The 17,159-nt window shown below is 39.4% G+C and overlaps 1 protein-coding gene across 14 annotated transcripts in view; it reads right to left on the reverse strand.

The window, feature by feature from the left end:
- The window catches only part of LOC141753162 (RNA-binding protein Musashi homolog 2), a 333,482-nt gene that overhangs the window by 32,024 nt on the left and 284,299 nt on the right, over positions 1–17,159 (reverse strand). For 7 of the 14 annotated variants that reach the window (XM_074611558.1, XM_074611559.1, XM_074611552.1 and 4 more), the window contains one exon: positions 2,905–3,024. The exons of 2 other annotated variants lie outside the window; for them this stretch is intronic. In XM_074611558.1, the coding sequence (XP_074467659.1) occupies positions 2,905–3,024 (120 nt within the window). The remainder of the gene's footprint in view (positions 1–2,904; positions 3,025–17,159) is intronic. 5 more of the 14 variants (XM_074611560.1, XM_074611561.1, XM_074611553.1 and 2 more) reach the window with 1 other exon arrangement.

A 17,159-nucleotide genomic window follows, 5' to 3' on the forward strand; every position in this document is an offset into this window, starting at 1 on the left:
TGCTTGATGCACTACGTCACCTGCTCTGCGTGTCACTCGTTGTACTTTGTCATTAACTGCGTGGACTAGGTTTACAAACGTATTTGTGATACGTCAAACAAAAACGTAATCCACGACAAAATACGTTTCCCTCCAAAAGTAATTGAGAAAAGAATTTAGTTGTATGGGAATGTAATTTAGGAGACAGGGCTGTTTGACCAGATACCAGATAGATAGAAAAGTATATGAGAAAGTGGAGAAGAGCGGTAGCAAAGAAGAAAACATGACTGACTGTAGTATAAATTGGTTGAGTGCTACTGCTGACATTTCACTATACCTAGATTGGTTTACCATGGATGGTGGTAATCACATATCAAACGAAAAAAAACTTCTTAACTGGCATAGAAAATATTCTTCTGGCAGTCAAATATCTAGACAAAGTGTAAAAGTATTTCCTAGTTTCCACACTTTTTTTTTAACTCATACTATTTACCCAAATGTTTGATGCCAGGATTTCAAGGAAAAACTCCTTGAATAGCCGTTACCTACTTTTAGATTATTGTATCCTTTTTATAATCTAAAAGGCATACTATGTGTAACTATATCTTTTTAATGACTGATTGATTAAAGTGACTGAAGGGAAGGGCATTTGTATTCATAGGGCAGAGAGGGCAGCGCCTGCTACAGCTTCATTCTGAACTGTCGCTGCCAGCCAGAGCATCGTGTTGGACTGTTGCAGCGTCCGTCTTGAAATCTACTCGCTGCTTTAATCCATCAGTTCGCCGTCTGTTCTCCCTCTTTCCCTTGCTCATGCTTCAGCTAACATCCCATGGACTTGTGGGTATAAACTAACATTGCATGTGTTGTTTTATTTCGGTAGCTTGAATGAGCAGCCATTTGTTTTAGGCCATTAGCTCCCAAGCCAAGGCTCAGGCCGGTATTAATTTAGTTTTGGTAAAAGCGCATTTTTTTTTTTTATTTCAGTTGCAGTGAGTGTGGAACGATTAGTTGAAGAAAGGAAAAGGTTATTTTACAGGGTTATTCTTGGGTAATTGAGAAAAACTTGGAAACATACTTATGCGCCTTTGTATATATTTTTTTTAAATTTATTTCGATTTTTGCAGAAGTGGATAAATTTGTGTGTTAAGAGTTATAAAAAATAGAAATATATTATATGTGATTGCGGATTTATATGCATTATTGTTAAACATAAAGTCATGACTTGATTGCCTCACACAGACTGACTGTAGAGGCGAGTCAGTCCCTATCTGACTTGAGAAGGAGTACTCTATTTAATCACATTAAATGGTGCCTCTTTTATTTTGTATACCTCTTGTATGTCAGAGGAACCAACAGGTTCCTATCCAACAGATTAACAAAGACTTTCTGCTCTCCTTTGAGTCTACATGCACAGTATGTCCCAGCTGGATACAGACCAATGTGTGTTAATGGCACCCATTAAAAAGTTCTAACAGGGTTGATTAATAAATTATTAAGTAGTTTGTTGTTTACACAATGATTTCAAACAAAAGAATTTGCTCCTCATTGACACTGTTGGAATGTCTGTAGCTGACCATTTTTCAAAAGAAGATGATGTGTTTTACTCCGGCAAGAGTAAAGAAATGAAGCATCATCTGAATTCAATCACCTAACATCTCTTGATTTTATATTTGTGCTTTCATAAGCAAATGTTAGATACTAATCGTGGTCTATCTGTGTGTCTTATAGGGAACAGCAGAGAGTAATATCCTACTGAAGTCTTTCAAAGACTCTTTGGGAGACTTAAAACACTGACTTAGATAATCAAACATGGCTATTGGGCCGACACGGCTTGTGCTTTTTTTTGTGGGGGGCTTTTCATTGTGTACTCAAGTATGTGTGTTCATACTGAGTATTCTAGTTTAGGAGCTTAAATTAATGGTGTGAAGTTCATGGTTAAATCGATTGACATTGAGCTGCACTTCAAAGATTGTCATGAGTATCTTTACAGAAGTTTGTCATTTTGGAAACTGTGATTATTGGCAACTTTCTTGGGACACTCAGTACACGTGTCGGTACTGTGTAGTGTCTGTAAGGTTAGTTAATTATGTTCCAGAACGAGGTGTGTTGGAGCTGTGAAGGTTTTTAAGTAAGCTTTATTTTCTGACTAAATGGCTTAACAACAATTGAATAGAGTTTAGGTATTTTGGAAACTGATCTTAAATACATTGCTGGGTCAAATTGTAATTTTTATGGCGGGAACAACAGTTTTTCCCTCTTCTAATCTCTCAGAAGTTGTTTATCTCTGATTTGGTTTGCTATGTTTACATGTTTACATTTAAATGTACTCTACAGGGAGTTGAGATTGTGTGATATTAACAAGAATTTCCTCATGTCGTGGTTATTAAACAAATAATTTAATGTTAACATTGTGATATTTGTTGAAATGTGAATTGTGTTAATGCTAACTAATTATTTAATGTCAATTTTATGCAACACACAAAGGAGTTGTTAAATATACTATTACAGTTGGTGCAACTAAATTTTCACATCAATTCTCTAATAGAGTCTGATGTATTTCATATGCTGACTTTAATAATAATGGTTGAACTTTTTTGACTTTTTTATGTAGGCTCTACTCAATTTTTAGTGTGACAGTTACTGTATATTATTGAGTTTTCCCTACTAGTTCACTAAACTTAAAAAAATGTTGCCTCCATATTTTTGAGTCAGATCAAAGCAACCATTTTACAGTGTAAGAACCGTGGATATATATATAAAATCTCTACTGTGTGTGTGTGTGTGTGTACGATGCTGTCAGTCTGAACTCAAATTGTTGCCGAGCGTGTGTATGTGTGGGCTCGGGGGACTATGTCTATGGGGAGAAGCAGAGCAGGAGAAGTTGGAGAGAGCAGCAGCCACACAGAACATGGACAGAGCGTTTACCTGGCCCTGTGCTCTGTGGGTACGCCAAGTAGCCGCCTCTTCCACGGGCCCCCCTACCTGAGCCACGCGCTGCTGCTACCGCCGCTGCCGCCACCGGTCCGTATGCCGTCGCTGGGAAGCCTGCAGGCACATACACACACACACACATATACACACACGCATCACTTCCTGCACATGGATGAGTACGTCCCAGAGCTACAGGAGAAATGTTGATACCAGCGCTGAGCTACGGGATAAAACTATAGCTGTCAAAGACGGGGGCTCATGTCGGGGCGACATCTATCAGCAGACTCTTACTGAACCCACTGTGATATTCAAAACCCCACAGACCCACTGATCCATTCACAGAAACAGAAGGATAGCCATGAGCAATTCCCAGAATATCACATTCAAATAAGAATAACTTGTGCAGCTTCCATGTGTGATCATCATGAGGCAGATATCAAATTAAATTAAACAAAAACATGAATTTATGATTTAAAAAGGACCTATTATGCTTTTGTGTTTTTTCTCATTCCTTTGTGTGTTTTATAGTTTTTTGTGCATGTATAAAAGGTCTGCAAAGTCACAAAAGCCCAAAGTCCACGCCAAAGGGAGTTACTTGCTTGAAGTCCCGCCTTTTCTTCCGTAACGCGGTGGTGTCACTAAGTAACACATTTTGCCTAGCGGCTAGTTTGGCACGCCCTAAAACAAAGCTAGTTAGAGCGGAGCTGGAGCGGAGTCCGAAGAGTTTGGTTCAGCTGACCGGTCAGAGCAGACTGGGCTTTTTTGTTGGGGGTTGGGGGCAGGAGCTCAAACAAAGCGTTTCAAACAAAGAGTGAAAAGAGGTGCTGCAGCACAGCCGGTATGAGAAAAATAAAGCGTTTTTTTAACCTTTAAGCATGTAAACATTTTCTACTAGAAACCCAAAATACAATTATGCATCTGAAAATGAGCCTCTTTAAAACTTAATAAACAATAACTAACATTAGAGTGATCGTATTGGAATATTTATTTTATAGTATGTACTTTAAACTCATATCCTCTCAATTTTCCTTTCATAGAAGATTTCTGTCTGACTGAAAAGGTGCAAATTCTTATTCATCTATAAAACTGTGAGTAAACTGACTTTCGCAATTCCCCCTGATTACATTAGTGAAAGCATTTGGCTCTGGGGAGTGTTTATGTCACATGCTTTGGATGAAAGATTACAGCCACTTCTGAGCTGCACAGACATGGGCATAATAGCCCTACCTCTGGGGACCATCCCTGCATTTTGTTCGGGAGTGTGCTCCCAATTACTGTGGGTTTCTATGGAATCAGAATCATCCACTGTAATGGAAGAGAGGCAAAGTATTCCACAGTTTTTTTTTTGTCGGGCTATTCAGGTAGAAGATATACAGTAGAAAAATATGTCCCACAATCAAATGGAGACATCTGTTGGATGATTTGTCATTCAGAGGAGACTTCAATCTGTTAGCTTATGTGAAGACTGAACAAGTCTCTTGTGCTTGTTTCCTCTACGGTAAATATTTATAGTACCCCAACGCTGAGATTTGTGAAGCTTTAAAGGGGACATATTTTTTTTTTTAAACTCACTTTTTCAGAGCTTGTGCACACACATTTTGGGTATCGGGCAGGGCTGTCCTGAATACCATTTTTTGGGCTTTGAAGCTTCAGGACAGTGCCGCTGCTGCACTACTTTACACACACGCACCTCTACACATAACAAACAGTGATATCCGTCTGAGAATAACTAAGAATAATTAATGTTGAATATGAATAATGTTGTGGGATTATTCCTTATTTCATAGGCTATTTTGGGACTTATACATTATTACATACAAAAAACAAAAAACAAAGCAATCAAATACTGATTTGAAGGTGATTTGGAGGTCTTGATTAAATCAACTAATCGATTAGACGACAAAATTGTATGTTAGTCGAGTAAGAATTTCTTTGGTCGACGACGGCCCTACTCATTAAAATATACCGCCCCCCATCTGAATATCTCCACCCACAGCTTGAGAACTACCTTCGCAAGCCAATCAGACCAGACTGTTTTTTTTCGGGAGGAGTTCTTAAAGAGACAGACGCTAAAACTAAGCGTTTCAGACAGAAGGTGAATACAGGTATATTCAGACAGACAGTATGAGAAAAATAATGTGTTTTTTTTTAACATTAAAGCATGTAAACATGTTCTAGTAGAAACCCAAAATACAAGTATGAACCTGAAAATGAGTATGATATGGGACCTTTAAGCTTTAAAAGCCTTCACAAATCTGTCCAAATTGTCGGTTTATAATACACTAATAACTGAAAGACCTTAACACCATGCAAATATAAATCCACTTCTTTGGGGTCTGATTATTCCAACAAATATCAGCCTAATAATCAGTCTGTAATTAAACCAACTCAGTATCTGTGAATTGTAATTACACTGTTGGCCTTAATGAACACACGGTAGCTGGAGGTGGCTGACAGAGGCTAGTCCATGCCCAGGGCCCGGGCTCCTCTCTCGGCACAGGAATGGCATGTCATTAGCGGTGATGAGATTCCTCACTCTGGGCTCAACACCGCCTATATGCCTAATCAGCCTCCTAAAATTATCTCCACAGGAAATACTTTCCTCACTAGCGAAAAAAAAGAGCTCCAAATTCTCTCAATTGGAATCTGTCTTGATGTCTTTTTTCAGATGAATGTGTGCGTTTTCTTCTATATTTATGGCCATATTCTGGGAGACTGTGGTTTAGACGTTACAAAATGGCACAGGACACCTTAGAGGATTATTTTTTTGAATGCTGTGGAGGTGAGAGGAGCACCAGCGGGTGACCTATTTTCCAAGTCAGCCTTGTAGTGCTATTCCACCAAGAAGGGCTCACACAAAAGACTGATGAGAGGGAGGGAGGGAGGGAGGGAGGTAGGGGGGGAAGAGGAGGTGACAGGGCAGGGTCAGATGAGCCGCAGCCAAAGAGAAAAACACATAGCTTTTCATCAGCCGCCTGAGAAGGAGGTAATTCACAACTCTGTCGACACAATACGACCATGAGTGTGTGTGTTGGGCGCGAGGTGCCATCGTGTTGCGACTGGCAGGCAGGTGAAGAAGAGACAGAAATGGCACTTCCCACACCCCCCCCCCCCCCCCCCGACTACCTAACAGCTCAGGAGAGAATAAGGGGCCGAGGCGGCATGGCAACAGGGGGAAAAAGAATACAAAAAAAGATGACAACTAAAATCAGCCGCATTTATGCTACAGCTGCGGCGCCACACCGGGAACTGACTCCTACGGCTCAAATGATATTCTCCGCCTCTTTTCACAAAAACACAAATCAACTCTGATACTATGCTAATGATGGCCATGCACCCCTGCATTTCCACTTACAGTGTCCCCATGGTTGCTGTGCGGAACAGCGTTTCATGCAGCACCTCTTTTTCCCTCTCTCTCTCTCCTTTCCTAAGTGCTGAATCTATCTTCCCCTCGCTGCCATTGTCATGACACCCCCAATAGACCCACTGGCTTGGAAGTTAGTTGTGGGCAAAGTTGTGGTGAGAGATTAACTTTGCAGGATTAGGTGGGTTAATTAATAGATGGCTGCTGCTCATTGTTTTGTGCTCACGCTGTAAGAAGCCACCCAAGAGAAGCGCTGCAGCATTAAATCAATTTCATGGCCCTTTTATTACTGAGGAGATAAAGCCAATATTTAGCTTTCAATTCTTCACAATTATTGGGCCCCTGCTTTGCCACTTGAGTGGCTGCGCTTGGCTGGGGACAAGGACACATCTGTTTATGAGCTGTGGAAGCCCGGGGGCCTTGGTGTCCGGACTCCGGGGAACTGTCCTCAGCTTTTCGCTCCTAAAGCCTGCGGCACGGAAATTCAGCCTTCTTCAGGAGTGCGCACGGAAAGGAAGAAAGATTAGACCTCAAGAAAGACGAGGACTGTCAAGAATCTTGTAGACGTTTCACCCTCTCTCCGAGCAACTACACTTTCTCAACACAAACATTAGAATTTCATAAAGAAAAAAATTTCTACAGATATTTTATGTCTTTACAACTTTGACATTAACTGGTATTTTTTGGTCACACTTTATAATAATCATCATTTATAAATGACAGTTAATTAAAATTAAATAATTGTTATCTTACTGTCAAATAATGAAATGATAATTAATAATGTTTACTAATTATTAGTAATGCTATATTTGACGTTATTTTAACAGTTTGTTGATGCACACATACAATTTTATATACTACATATATAAGTATCTGTTAATGATTAAGATTAAGATTTGTAAATCTTAAAGAAATTGTTTGTAAAACATCTTTAATCATTACATATATTACGTATATATATATTTGTTACACTTGTTAATGGTTAAAAATTGGTTTGTAAACCGTCTATAAACATATAAACATTACCTGGATGGCTATTATAAAGTTGCAGCCTATGATTATAATACTTAAAAACTTAAAAAAATATTAAATGGTTAATAAATACTTTGTAGAGCATCTGTAAACAATATTTAGATAGATAGTTAATACTTTGTCAATGGTTAATAATTGGTTTCTGGTCCATCCATCTCTGTAATGTTTATAGATGTTTTACAAACAATTTCTTAAAAGTTTACAAATCATTTGGTTATCACTAATAAATACTTAATATAACATATGAAAAGTTACAATATGTGCAACAATAAATAACTTACTAATGTAATCAGAACGTAATCGTTATTGTCTCTTAACATCTATGATAAGAGATATATTACATAAACTAATGATAAAATAACATCAATTACAGCATTACTAATAATTATTAAACATTATTAATCATCATTTCATCGTTTAATAACTATTAACTAAGTTTAATTAACTATCAATTCACCATTTATAAATGATGGTTACCATAAAGTGTTAATTATTTTTCTATCCATCCAACTCCGCTGTTTGCAAATATTGACCCACTTTCAGATATTGATAGATAGATAGATAGATAGATAGATGGATAGATAGATAGATAGATAGTGTGATGCAACTGTGACCCCATATGTGTCCATATCATTCCCTACCTAAAATAAACTCAGCTAAACCGGACATTATGTCCAGTTCATGGTATTGTCAGTTCTGTGTTGAAGGAGCATGATGTGCATTCAGAGCACATAAGGCTCTATTTTCATGACAGTGCATAGCACACACTGGCTGACGTTATGCCTGTAAAGTAGCATTTTTCTCGGGTGCACCCCGGCTCTTTTCTACCTGCACCTGTATTTTGTGAGTCTCTGTGAACTTGACTGTACTGAAGTAGGAGGAGAGGCGCGGCAGGGGCAGTGTCACGGTGATCAAACGGCACAGTGCAATTTTTGTGTCAAGGTTTTCCTGGGAGTTTTGCTTTGCACCGACCGCCTGCACAGGTCCAGGTCAAAAACCTTTGTTTTCTCTATTACACAACTGTCAAAGCACTTTGCAGAATATCACACTGCTTTTAAAGTACAGAAAATGAGGTGGCGTGATTGGTCAAATTAATTCTAGCCCCCCACCATGACCACTGATGATTTATTCCACCTAATGTCACCGTGTTTTTAAGCTGCTGTGCAGTTGCATAACAACAGAATTACCGAAAGTCAGCCACCATGCCCTGAGATACCCACGCTGGGCCCAACATTGCCTGCTTTTGTACCGTGTGTCAAGAGGAAGGTGAATTTTGTCATATAATCTTAACTTGTGCTAATAAACTTTCTAAAATCCTTAACATTTTTTCATCCTGTTGCACTATTTCTGCAGATCTCTTTTTTTGGCATACTGCCTTTCTAGCCACTTCCTGATCCTATTACTCAGAAAACGTCACAATGAAAAGTTGCTGCATTATGCATCAATAAGGTCCTATTTATGTCCCAGCAGTCTGACAACAGCTTGACTGATGTTAATGTAATCTGTACTGTTCTTTGGCCCCAAACTGCCAGCAGCAGCTCCCCCCGTCATTGACAAAGGAGCGCCATCAGTCACAGAGCACTCCACTCATTTCTGCTATAAGAAGAACTGTCAACTCTGTAATGCACAGGAGGAGCCCAGGGACAGCTGATGCTCTGCAGCGACCCTATGGATGAAGAAGCCTATGCCCACATTTTAATATCTCTCTGAAACTGAAAGCTAATAGGGGCCTACATGTAGCACAACACTTACATTTTGAGTGGAAATAAAGTGTTTCCCAAACTTTTTATTCTGGGGAGCCACTTATTAAAAATAACAAACCGTTGCGACCCAATTCATAACATTATCTTATAACATTATAAGATCTATCAATCATGAGAAGAGCAAATTTGTGCGTAAATGAACATTCCTGACATTTTTTACTGCCATTTCCGCATCAGCTTTTAGTATCTTGAATAGGTAAACCAGTCAATTCGAAGATATATACTTTTGATAAATCACAACTTTTTATGCATGTGTTAACAGGCTCTTTTTTCCCTTTCATCAGTAAAACAAACAATGTACGCTAGCCTTTCATATTATAAGTACAGAACAATACAAACATTCAGGCTCCCTCATGTGGCTAAAAAGTGTACTGCAGATATAAATGTTAAATAAAAGATGAAGAACAAAGAAGAAATTCTGCAAATCAAGGCAAACCTAATAAAATCTCCTGCGACCCATATGTGGGTCCCGACCCAGTCTTTGGGAATCACTGGTGTACAGTTAGCAAGAGTACATTACACAATATTTAGAAAGTGTGAGTATTGTGCAGCGTTATTGTTTTTTTTGTTTACCAAGATTTTAGCTTAGCGTTATACTAAACTAGCAAGAACAAAAAAAAAGGATAGAAGGACATTCCTACACATGCATATCAAATCTTGCATTTTAGTGCATTTAACCAGGGTTAGCTTGCTGGCTAACATAGTTTTCATGCTACGCTGGTTAACACAGTAGCTTGGTTTGGGCTCGTGAACAAGCCTTTTAGCCTGAAGCTAGTCGGTTTTGGGAGCAGACGGGAGGAGTGAGACAGATGAACAGTAAAGAGCGGAGATGAGTGAGACAGATGAACAGAGAAGGACAGCAGCTACATCAGTAGAAGAAGAAGACAAAGAGAAGAAGGGACAAAGAGAATGAGAAATTGAGGGAGAAATAAGGTCAGGACACAGGTGTCTAATTCATTCTCATGGAACTCTGTGAGGTATTTTGGACTCGGAAAATATTTCAGGAAATGAGATTATATTATATTCCGGTAAAAGATAATAGCCGCACCTACGATAAAGTGCAATTCTCCTAGACGACTAAATCAATGCAAGTGTCGTGTGGTACTCTTACATAGGAAAATATCTTTTGTGGAAAAAAATGGTAGGAAAACTATCTACATTCCTTGCATTAAATAAATACAGAAATACTGTAATGTTAAAATACTCCACTAAAACGCTTACATTAACTATTTATTTCACTATTATGTAAAAGTGAAGTAACAGTAAAAAAGAAGAAGCTATAGACGCTATAAAAACAAAGTATTTATTTTAAGAACGATCCCTCTCAGTGTGTTAAATTGATTAGTTGTATTGTATTTTGTACAATAGCAGGCCTGGTGGAATTACACTAGTCTCAGTGATGCATCATAATAGCATGTAAGACCTTACATGTGATTTGCAAAGTATCTAATACAGTTGTCACAAGGGAAATAAGTAAAAATGCTCAAATTTAAAAATGACAGTAAAAACAATAGCTGAGTAGATAGATTTTGTTACTCTGTCTACTCTGCTTTTAAAAATGTATAATTTTAAATGAAACTGCCATAACCAAAATGTATTTGATGATGGATTATGGATAATTTCATTTCATTTATCCGGTTTCCCATTATAACGGGGCTAATCTCATTGTAAACAGATAAATGGAAACCAAACAGAAGATTAATAAAAAAAAAAGAAAAAAAGAAAAAAAGAAAACTCTACTGAAAAAAACTAATTATCCTCAGATTTTTCTATTTTGCATTTGCATCATAACAGTGTTGACGAATCACCCATATATGTGTCACTGTTCAATTCAATGTGACAAATGTGAGAAAGATATAAGAAATCCTACAGGAGGTGCATGCTTTTCCCCCCCCCCTGTCGCTGTATGACAGTAAGAGGGACAAGCCAGCGAAAATAAGTCTGTTGATAAGTCATAGCGGAGGCAGTGAAGCACACTGCCGCCTTCTCACAGGAGGAGGGAGGCGTTCTGTCAGAGATGGAAAACTGACTCCACTTCACATTTTTGCCTCATCAATAACCTTTGATAAGATGTAGAGAAACACATAGAGACAAATAAACAAAACAAAAGGAAAAAAAAGATATATACTGTATATATCAAAGTTACAAAAAGGACAGGCACCTAGCAAGACATCTTTTCATCTCCAGACTGACAAGTGTCCCATTGTTGTCATCCTTCAGCGCTACTTTGTTGTTGTTGAAAGCATCTCGGGGTTGTTGTTATCAAAGGCATAAATCACAGAGCTGGAGAGAGCCAGGTGGCTTTCATATGAACTGCTGCACACATGCTCATGTCTCACCTCTCCTCTGATCAACACAGACCTACAGTACACACAGAGAGATCTCCCCCCCACACACATATAAAATACAGAGACCGGTGTCTGGGAATGAGCCAGAGAGAGAGAGAAAGAGCATTTACATGCACACCAATAATTCAATTATATCCACACTAATGCAATACGCATATTATTGCAACTCTCATGTAAACACCTTAACCGGGTTATCTTACTCGCATTAAGGTCCTAATCAGAGTAAGCATAACTTGATTAACAGAGCTGGGTTGCTTGTCAATCATTCAAATTAATCTCGCCATGTGTACGTCTGGTTTCTTTCAGTGTTGGGATTCTGTGCACGCGCCACAAAGGTCACACGGTGAACAGTACGCCAAGCGGTATGTTTGAAACAGAATGGCTATGGAAGAGATGGCGGAAAAATGTAACAAGAAACTAATTAAACTGTACAATTGCAAACGCTAACATGAAGATGCCCATACATTCATCCATATTTATATTTTATTCCTTTGTTATATTAGAATGTATTTCCACATGTCCTTTTGTACATTCATTTGACTGTTCATTTAGACTTTTAGACTTTAAAGGTGCAGTATGTAGGATTTGGTGACACAGATTGCAACCAACTGAAACTTCTCCCGTGTACTAAGCGTGTATAGGAGCACTACGGCGGCTGAGGTGAAGACGCAAATTATCCTATCTAGAGCCAGTGTTTAGTTTGTCCTTTCTGGGCTACTGTAGAAACATGGCGGAGCAACATGGCGGACTCCGTGGAGAGGGAACCTGCCCCCTATATAAATAGCTCATTTTAAAGTAACGAAAACACAACGATTCTTATTTTCCGGTGATTATACACTAAAGAAAACATACTTATTATATTATATTTCTGCCAATAGATCCCCCTAAGTGCTACACACTGGCCCCCTATAACTTTACTACGCTCTTAAAGGGGCACTCCGCTGATTTTACACGTTTAATTTACTCACATAGCCTGATAATATCATCAGGATTATCTCACCTTGAGCTGGGAGACTGTAGATTTTTAACAGAAGGCTGAGGTGTGGAGTTTGAAAGACATGGACATTTACAAGAGAGGAAGGGTCTAATAAAAGACAAGTTGCATTATGGGAATTGTAGGATCAAGTGTTTTTGGAGCTTGACCCATGCTAAGGATTAAAAGTCAGGATATCTAGGCCTCTGATGCGTCAATTTTGACCAGTCTTTTTAAAATCTGTCTCTTGTAAGTCCCCAAACTTCATGGAAGTGCAAAACTAAATAGCTGGAGTACACCTTTAATCTAGGTATTCAGAGTAATTCCTTGTGCAAATATAATAAACTGAGAAAGACTGTAGTGTTTTGGCTATAAAAACTAAATGATAATATAACACTAAAATAATGTAACACTTCTTAAGACACTGAAAATACCACTGGAACATTAAAGGTTATGACTGTGAAAGTCATTTTTAGCAATGGAGTTACATGCCATTAAAGGAATATAAATACAGCAGCTTTGTAAACAACCAATATTGAGGCCACCAAAGATTCATCTCCACTTCAATATGATATCCCAGTATCATGAGAAATGAGTTGACGTGTTGTTTAGCACAACAGCTGCTCGCGTCAACTACTCAAATGCATTTAGTGTTTTTTCCACAACAGCTGACCACAGGACATGATGCATCTCTTCATACTAGGAGCCAGGCTATATATTGAGAGCTTTTGCCTTGAGACATACCTGAGGTGTATGTATGTGATAATGCTGTTGGCAGTGCTCTAACATATTGGCTCTACAACACCAGGACCCCTAACCTCTACAGTATGATAAGAATGGTCCATTTTCTGTTGCTCACTGATATGATCACACACAGCTTCACTACTGTATGTGTATTTGTGAGGGGTCAGTGTGTATGTATTTCTTCCTGTGTGTCCCCTAAGCTGTGGTTCTTTTGTGCCAAAAGGTAATGGTTTCTGTATGTAATGAAACCATTTGGCACACTGATCCTTTGCCATTAAGACTTTGTGGCTTCTGATTTGGGGGAGAGAAAAAGTCAATTATAGAAGTGGAGTGAGCCCGGAGCTCAGCAAAGCCGGGCTTTATGGTAGTAATTGCACACGTATCGTATACCTTTGAACAACACGATGAGGCCAGGAAAGAGATGTGTTTGGTAAAATTTAAAGAAGCACAAAGAACAAAAATCCACCATGCCGCGGGAGAACTGCTCTGTCCCTTTAAGAGACATTATCATGTATTAAAATTAGTTTGACACACCGAGTCACATCATCTGATCCATCAACACAATATCACGCCAAAGCATGTAGTAGACCCTCCTGTCCACGAGAGGATAGCGGGTCAGTGTTACGTTTTGCCTCACCGAGGCGTGAATATTACATGCACGAATTAAGGTGCAGTACAAGCAGGGGGCAACAAGACCACTCACTTAGGTTTAGGCAACAAAACCACTTAGTTAGGTCTAGGAAAACAGCGATGGTTGAACTTAAAATAAGTATGTAAACTAAGTGAAATACGTACGAAAACACGTCACAAAGATCACTAAAAAACACGTCACTAACGTAATGAAAACAAAACACCGGTCTCCTTGTTGAAAGTCCTGTGTTTGCTGGACCCGTCCACCTCCTCTCCCATCATAAGCAGTCTTTCTCACTTTTTATTAGGGCTGTCAAAACTAAAACAATAATAACGCATTAACGCAAATTCATTTTAACGCTACTAATTTCTTTAACACATTATCGCAACTTGGCATAATAGCTTGTCGCGAAGGAGGCTAGATAACGCTCTAAACTTACGCTACATTATGGCGAGGAAAAACTGGCATGGCCATTTTAAAAGGGGTCCCTTGAACTCTTAGCTCAAGTAATGTGAATGAAAATAGGTTCTATGGGTACCCACGAGTCTCCCCTTTACAGACATGCTCACTTTATGATAATCTCATGCAATTTAGGGCAAGTCATAGTCAAGTCAGCACACTGACACACTGACAGCTGTTGATGCCTGTTGGGCTGCAGTTTGCCATGTTGTGATTTGAGCATATTTTTTATTTTAAATGCAGTACCTGTGAGGGTTTCTGGACAATAATTGTCATTGTTTTGTGTTGTTAATTGATTACCAATAATAAATATATACATACATTTGCATAAAGCAAGCATATTTGCCAACTCCCATGTTGATAAGAGTATTAAATACTTGACAAATCTCCCTTTAAGGTACATTTTGAACAGATAAAAATGTGCGATTAATTTGCTTTCAACTATGGACAATCATGCGATTAATCGAAATTAAATATTTTAATCGATTGACAGCCCTAACTAAAATTAGTTTGACACACTGAGTCACATCATCTGATCCATCAACCCGGTATTTTGCCAAAGCATGTAATAGATCCGCCTGTCCACCAGAGGATAGCATGTTAGTGTGTAAATATTACATGTGCTAACTTAAGTTTAGGCAACAAAACCACTTAGTTAGGTTTAGGAAAAATGTCGTAGAGGCCTTAAAATAAGTACGTTAACTAAGCACAATACGTAAGGAAACAACGTATAAGTATGGAAAACATATTGCATTTACATCACAGCCAGAAAGGCATTCTTATTGCATGCTTTTGCCTTGCTCATTATTGTGTGACTCATACGCCTTTTCATGCGACCAGGCTGTATCCATTGTAACCATTACAGGGTGTTCTGAATTCATACGCCACACAAACATGTGAGCTATGGAGAGCAGTGAGCGTCTAGTAAAGCCACCACACAGCAGACAGAAAACATATAATGTGACTCCTGTGGATTTCTCGACAGGAAGGTCAGAGGTGAGATGAGGTTGAGCTACAGAGCAGCCTTGCTGGAGCTAGTAGGGAGTCTGAGTGATTTGCTCAAGGACACTTCAGCAGGGCGGATTCTTGCTGGAGAGGGGGCTTGACCCTGGGCCCTTCAGCTGAAGAGCAGTCTCCATACTCACTATGTCAAAACTAGCATAATGAATTGCAGATTTCTATATTACATGATGATGTATACCGCCTATATAAATAACCAGCTCTAAATGAATCAATTGCAAATTTGTATTAATAGAAATACTTAATAGGGTTTGTTATAACGTTGCTCACAATACCCTCAACTCGGAAATAACTCCAGCCTCCGAAACTGCAAACTCGGCACACACATCACACACAGCCGTGTGTGTGAGTGACTGTGATGTTGTGATGTGGCGTAGAGAGCTCAGGAAGAGCTCAGTGTCTTTTACTTCAATTCTCAGTGACAAGAGCGCCGTTCCTTTGTAGCTGAAGTGCATGGCAGCATAGCATCAAAGAGGACAAACTAGGCTCTTTATTGAAGTGCAGCCGCACTTTCGACCTTTTCTTTGTGCGCCTTCCCGTGCACTTCAGTAAAAAGCAAACGGCTCCCGTGCCGCAGAACTGATCTAAACACATTCTGCCTCCGCTTAGTCACTCTCACACACACACACACACACACACACACACACACACACACACACACACACACACACACACACACACACACACACACACACACACACACACACAGACACACACACACATACAGTAGTTAAAGAAAAAGAAATGGAGAGCGAAAAACAATAAAAAATGCATTTCAAAAAGAGAGGGGGAATCTGCCAGAATAGATAAGGCAAAAACATTTAAATCTATTCAGTTCTGGAAACACTGGTTTGCAAATGGAACAGGGTCTTGGTTCACAACCCGAATATTCAAGGCAGTGCGTGATGGTGACTTAAATAGAGAGAGACAGACAGGGAGGACACAGATGTCTGACCTTGCAGTGGTGCTTATGTAATGGTCTGCTTCAGTGCATTTAACTGCAGTGCTCCTTTCCAAAACCTGGGATCAGTGAAGGCAACATGTCTCTGCAGTCCAATCTCCCCTGACATCAGTTCTGACACTCGGAGAGTATGAAAAGGTCCTGTGAGCTCTGAGTGAATCAGTTGTTATGGCCCTGCCTGTGTGGTCCCCGTGGAGCCAATCATACTAATTAAACTCGACTACTTAAGCCTCCTCTCATTAGTGTCCAAGTAAACAGCCTTAATTTTTTATGCATTTTAATGCCCATCTCCTGGTCCTGAGGTGGCGGTGGAGGGGACAGACGAATGATGAAGGGGAGTAATTTCAGGTTTTTCTCAAATGAAAGGCAGTGTATTAAGTGTCATTTCACCATTCAAGTTAAATATGTGTTTGTGGATTTGCGCTGATCGGTGCGAACTTTCTTTTGCGGGGAATGACTAATGTAGAGTGAAAATAAAATAATGTTTGGTAATAATAAGAAGCAGCTTTGCAGACACTATTTCATGAATATGATTTTATAGCCGAGTTAAAGCACTCACAGACTCGGTTATATTTTGAGCCGGCTCCATGCGCTGCAGTTACACAATCTACCACTGCTCCAGATACCAGGGGCAAGTAGGGTAACATGTGGCGTGACCCAAAAATAGCACTGGCTTCCACTTGATTACTGGAGCCGTAAACAATGTTTCCACATAGAGCGGAGGTATGTAGAGTGCTATGACTATGAATATATGTATACATGTTCATATGCATATGCATTTGTCCGTGCACTGGGGAAAGAGTGGATGAGAGCAACTGGAGGGCTATTAGCAAAGTCAGCAGGGGGGAGGGATGGAGAGATAGAGGAAAAGGAGGGGGTAGACACCGAGCAACTAGCCAACTAGCAGGGCCTGGAGGTCTCAAACAGTGGGTGGGATCAAAACAACAGGCAGCA

The sequence above is a fragment of the Sebastes fasciatus genome, chromosome 16 (genome assembly GCF_043250625.1).
Source record: "Sebastes fasciatus isolate fSebFas1 chromosome 16, fSebFas1.pri, whole genome shotgun sequence".
Classification (NCBI taxonomy): Eukaryota; Metazoa; Chordata; class Actinopteri; order Perciformes; family Sebastidae; genus Sebastes; species Sebastes fasciatus.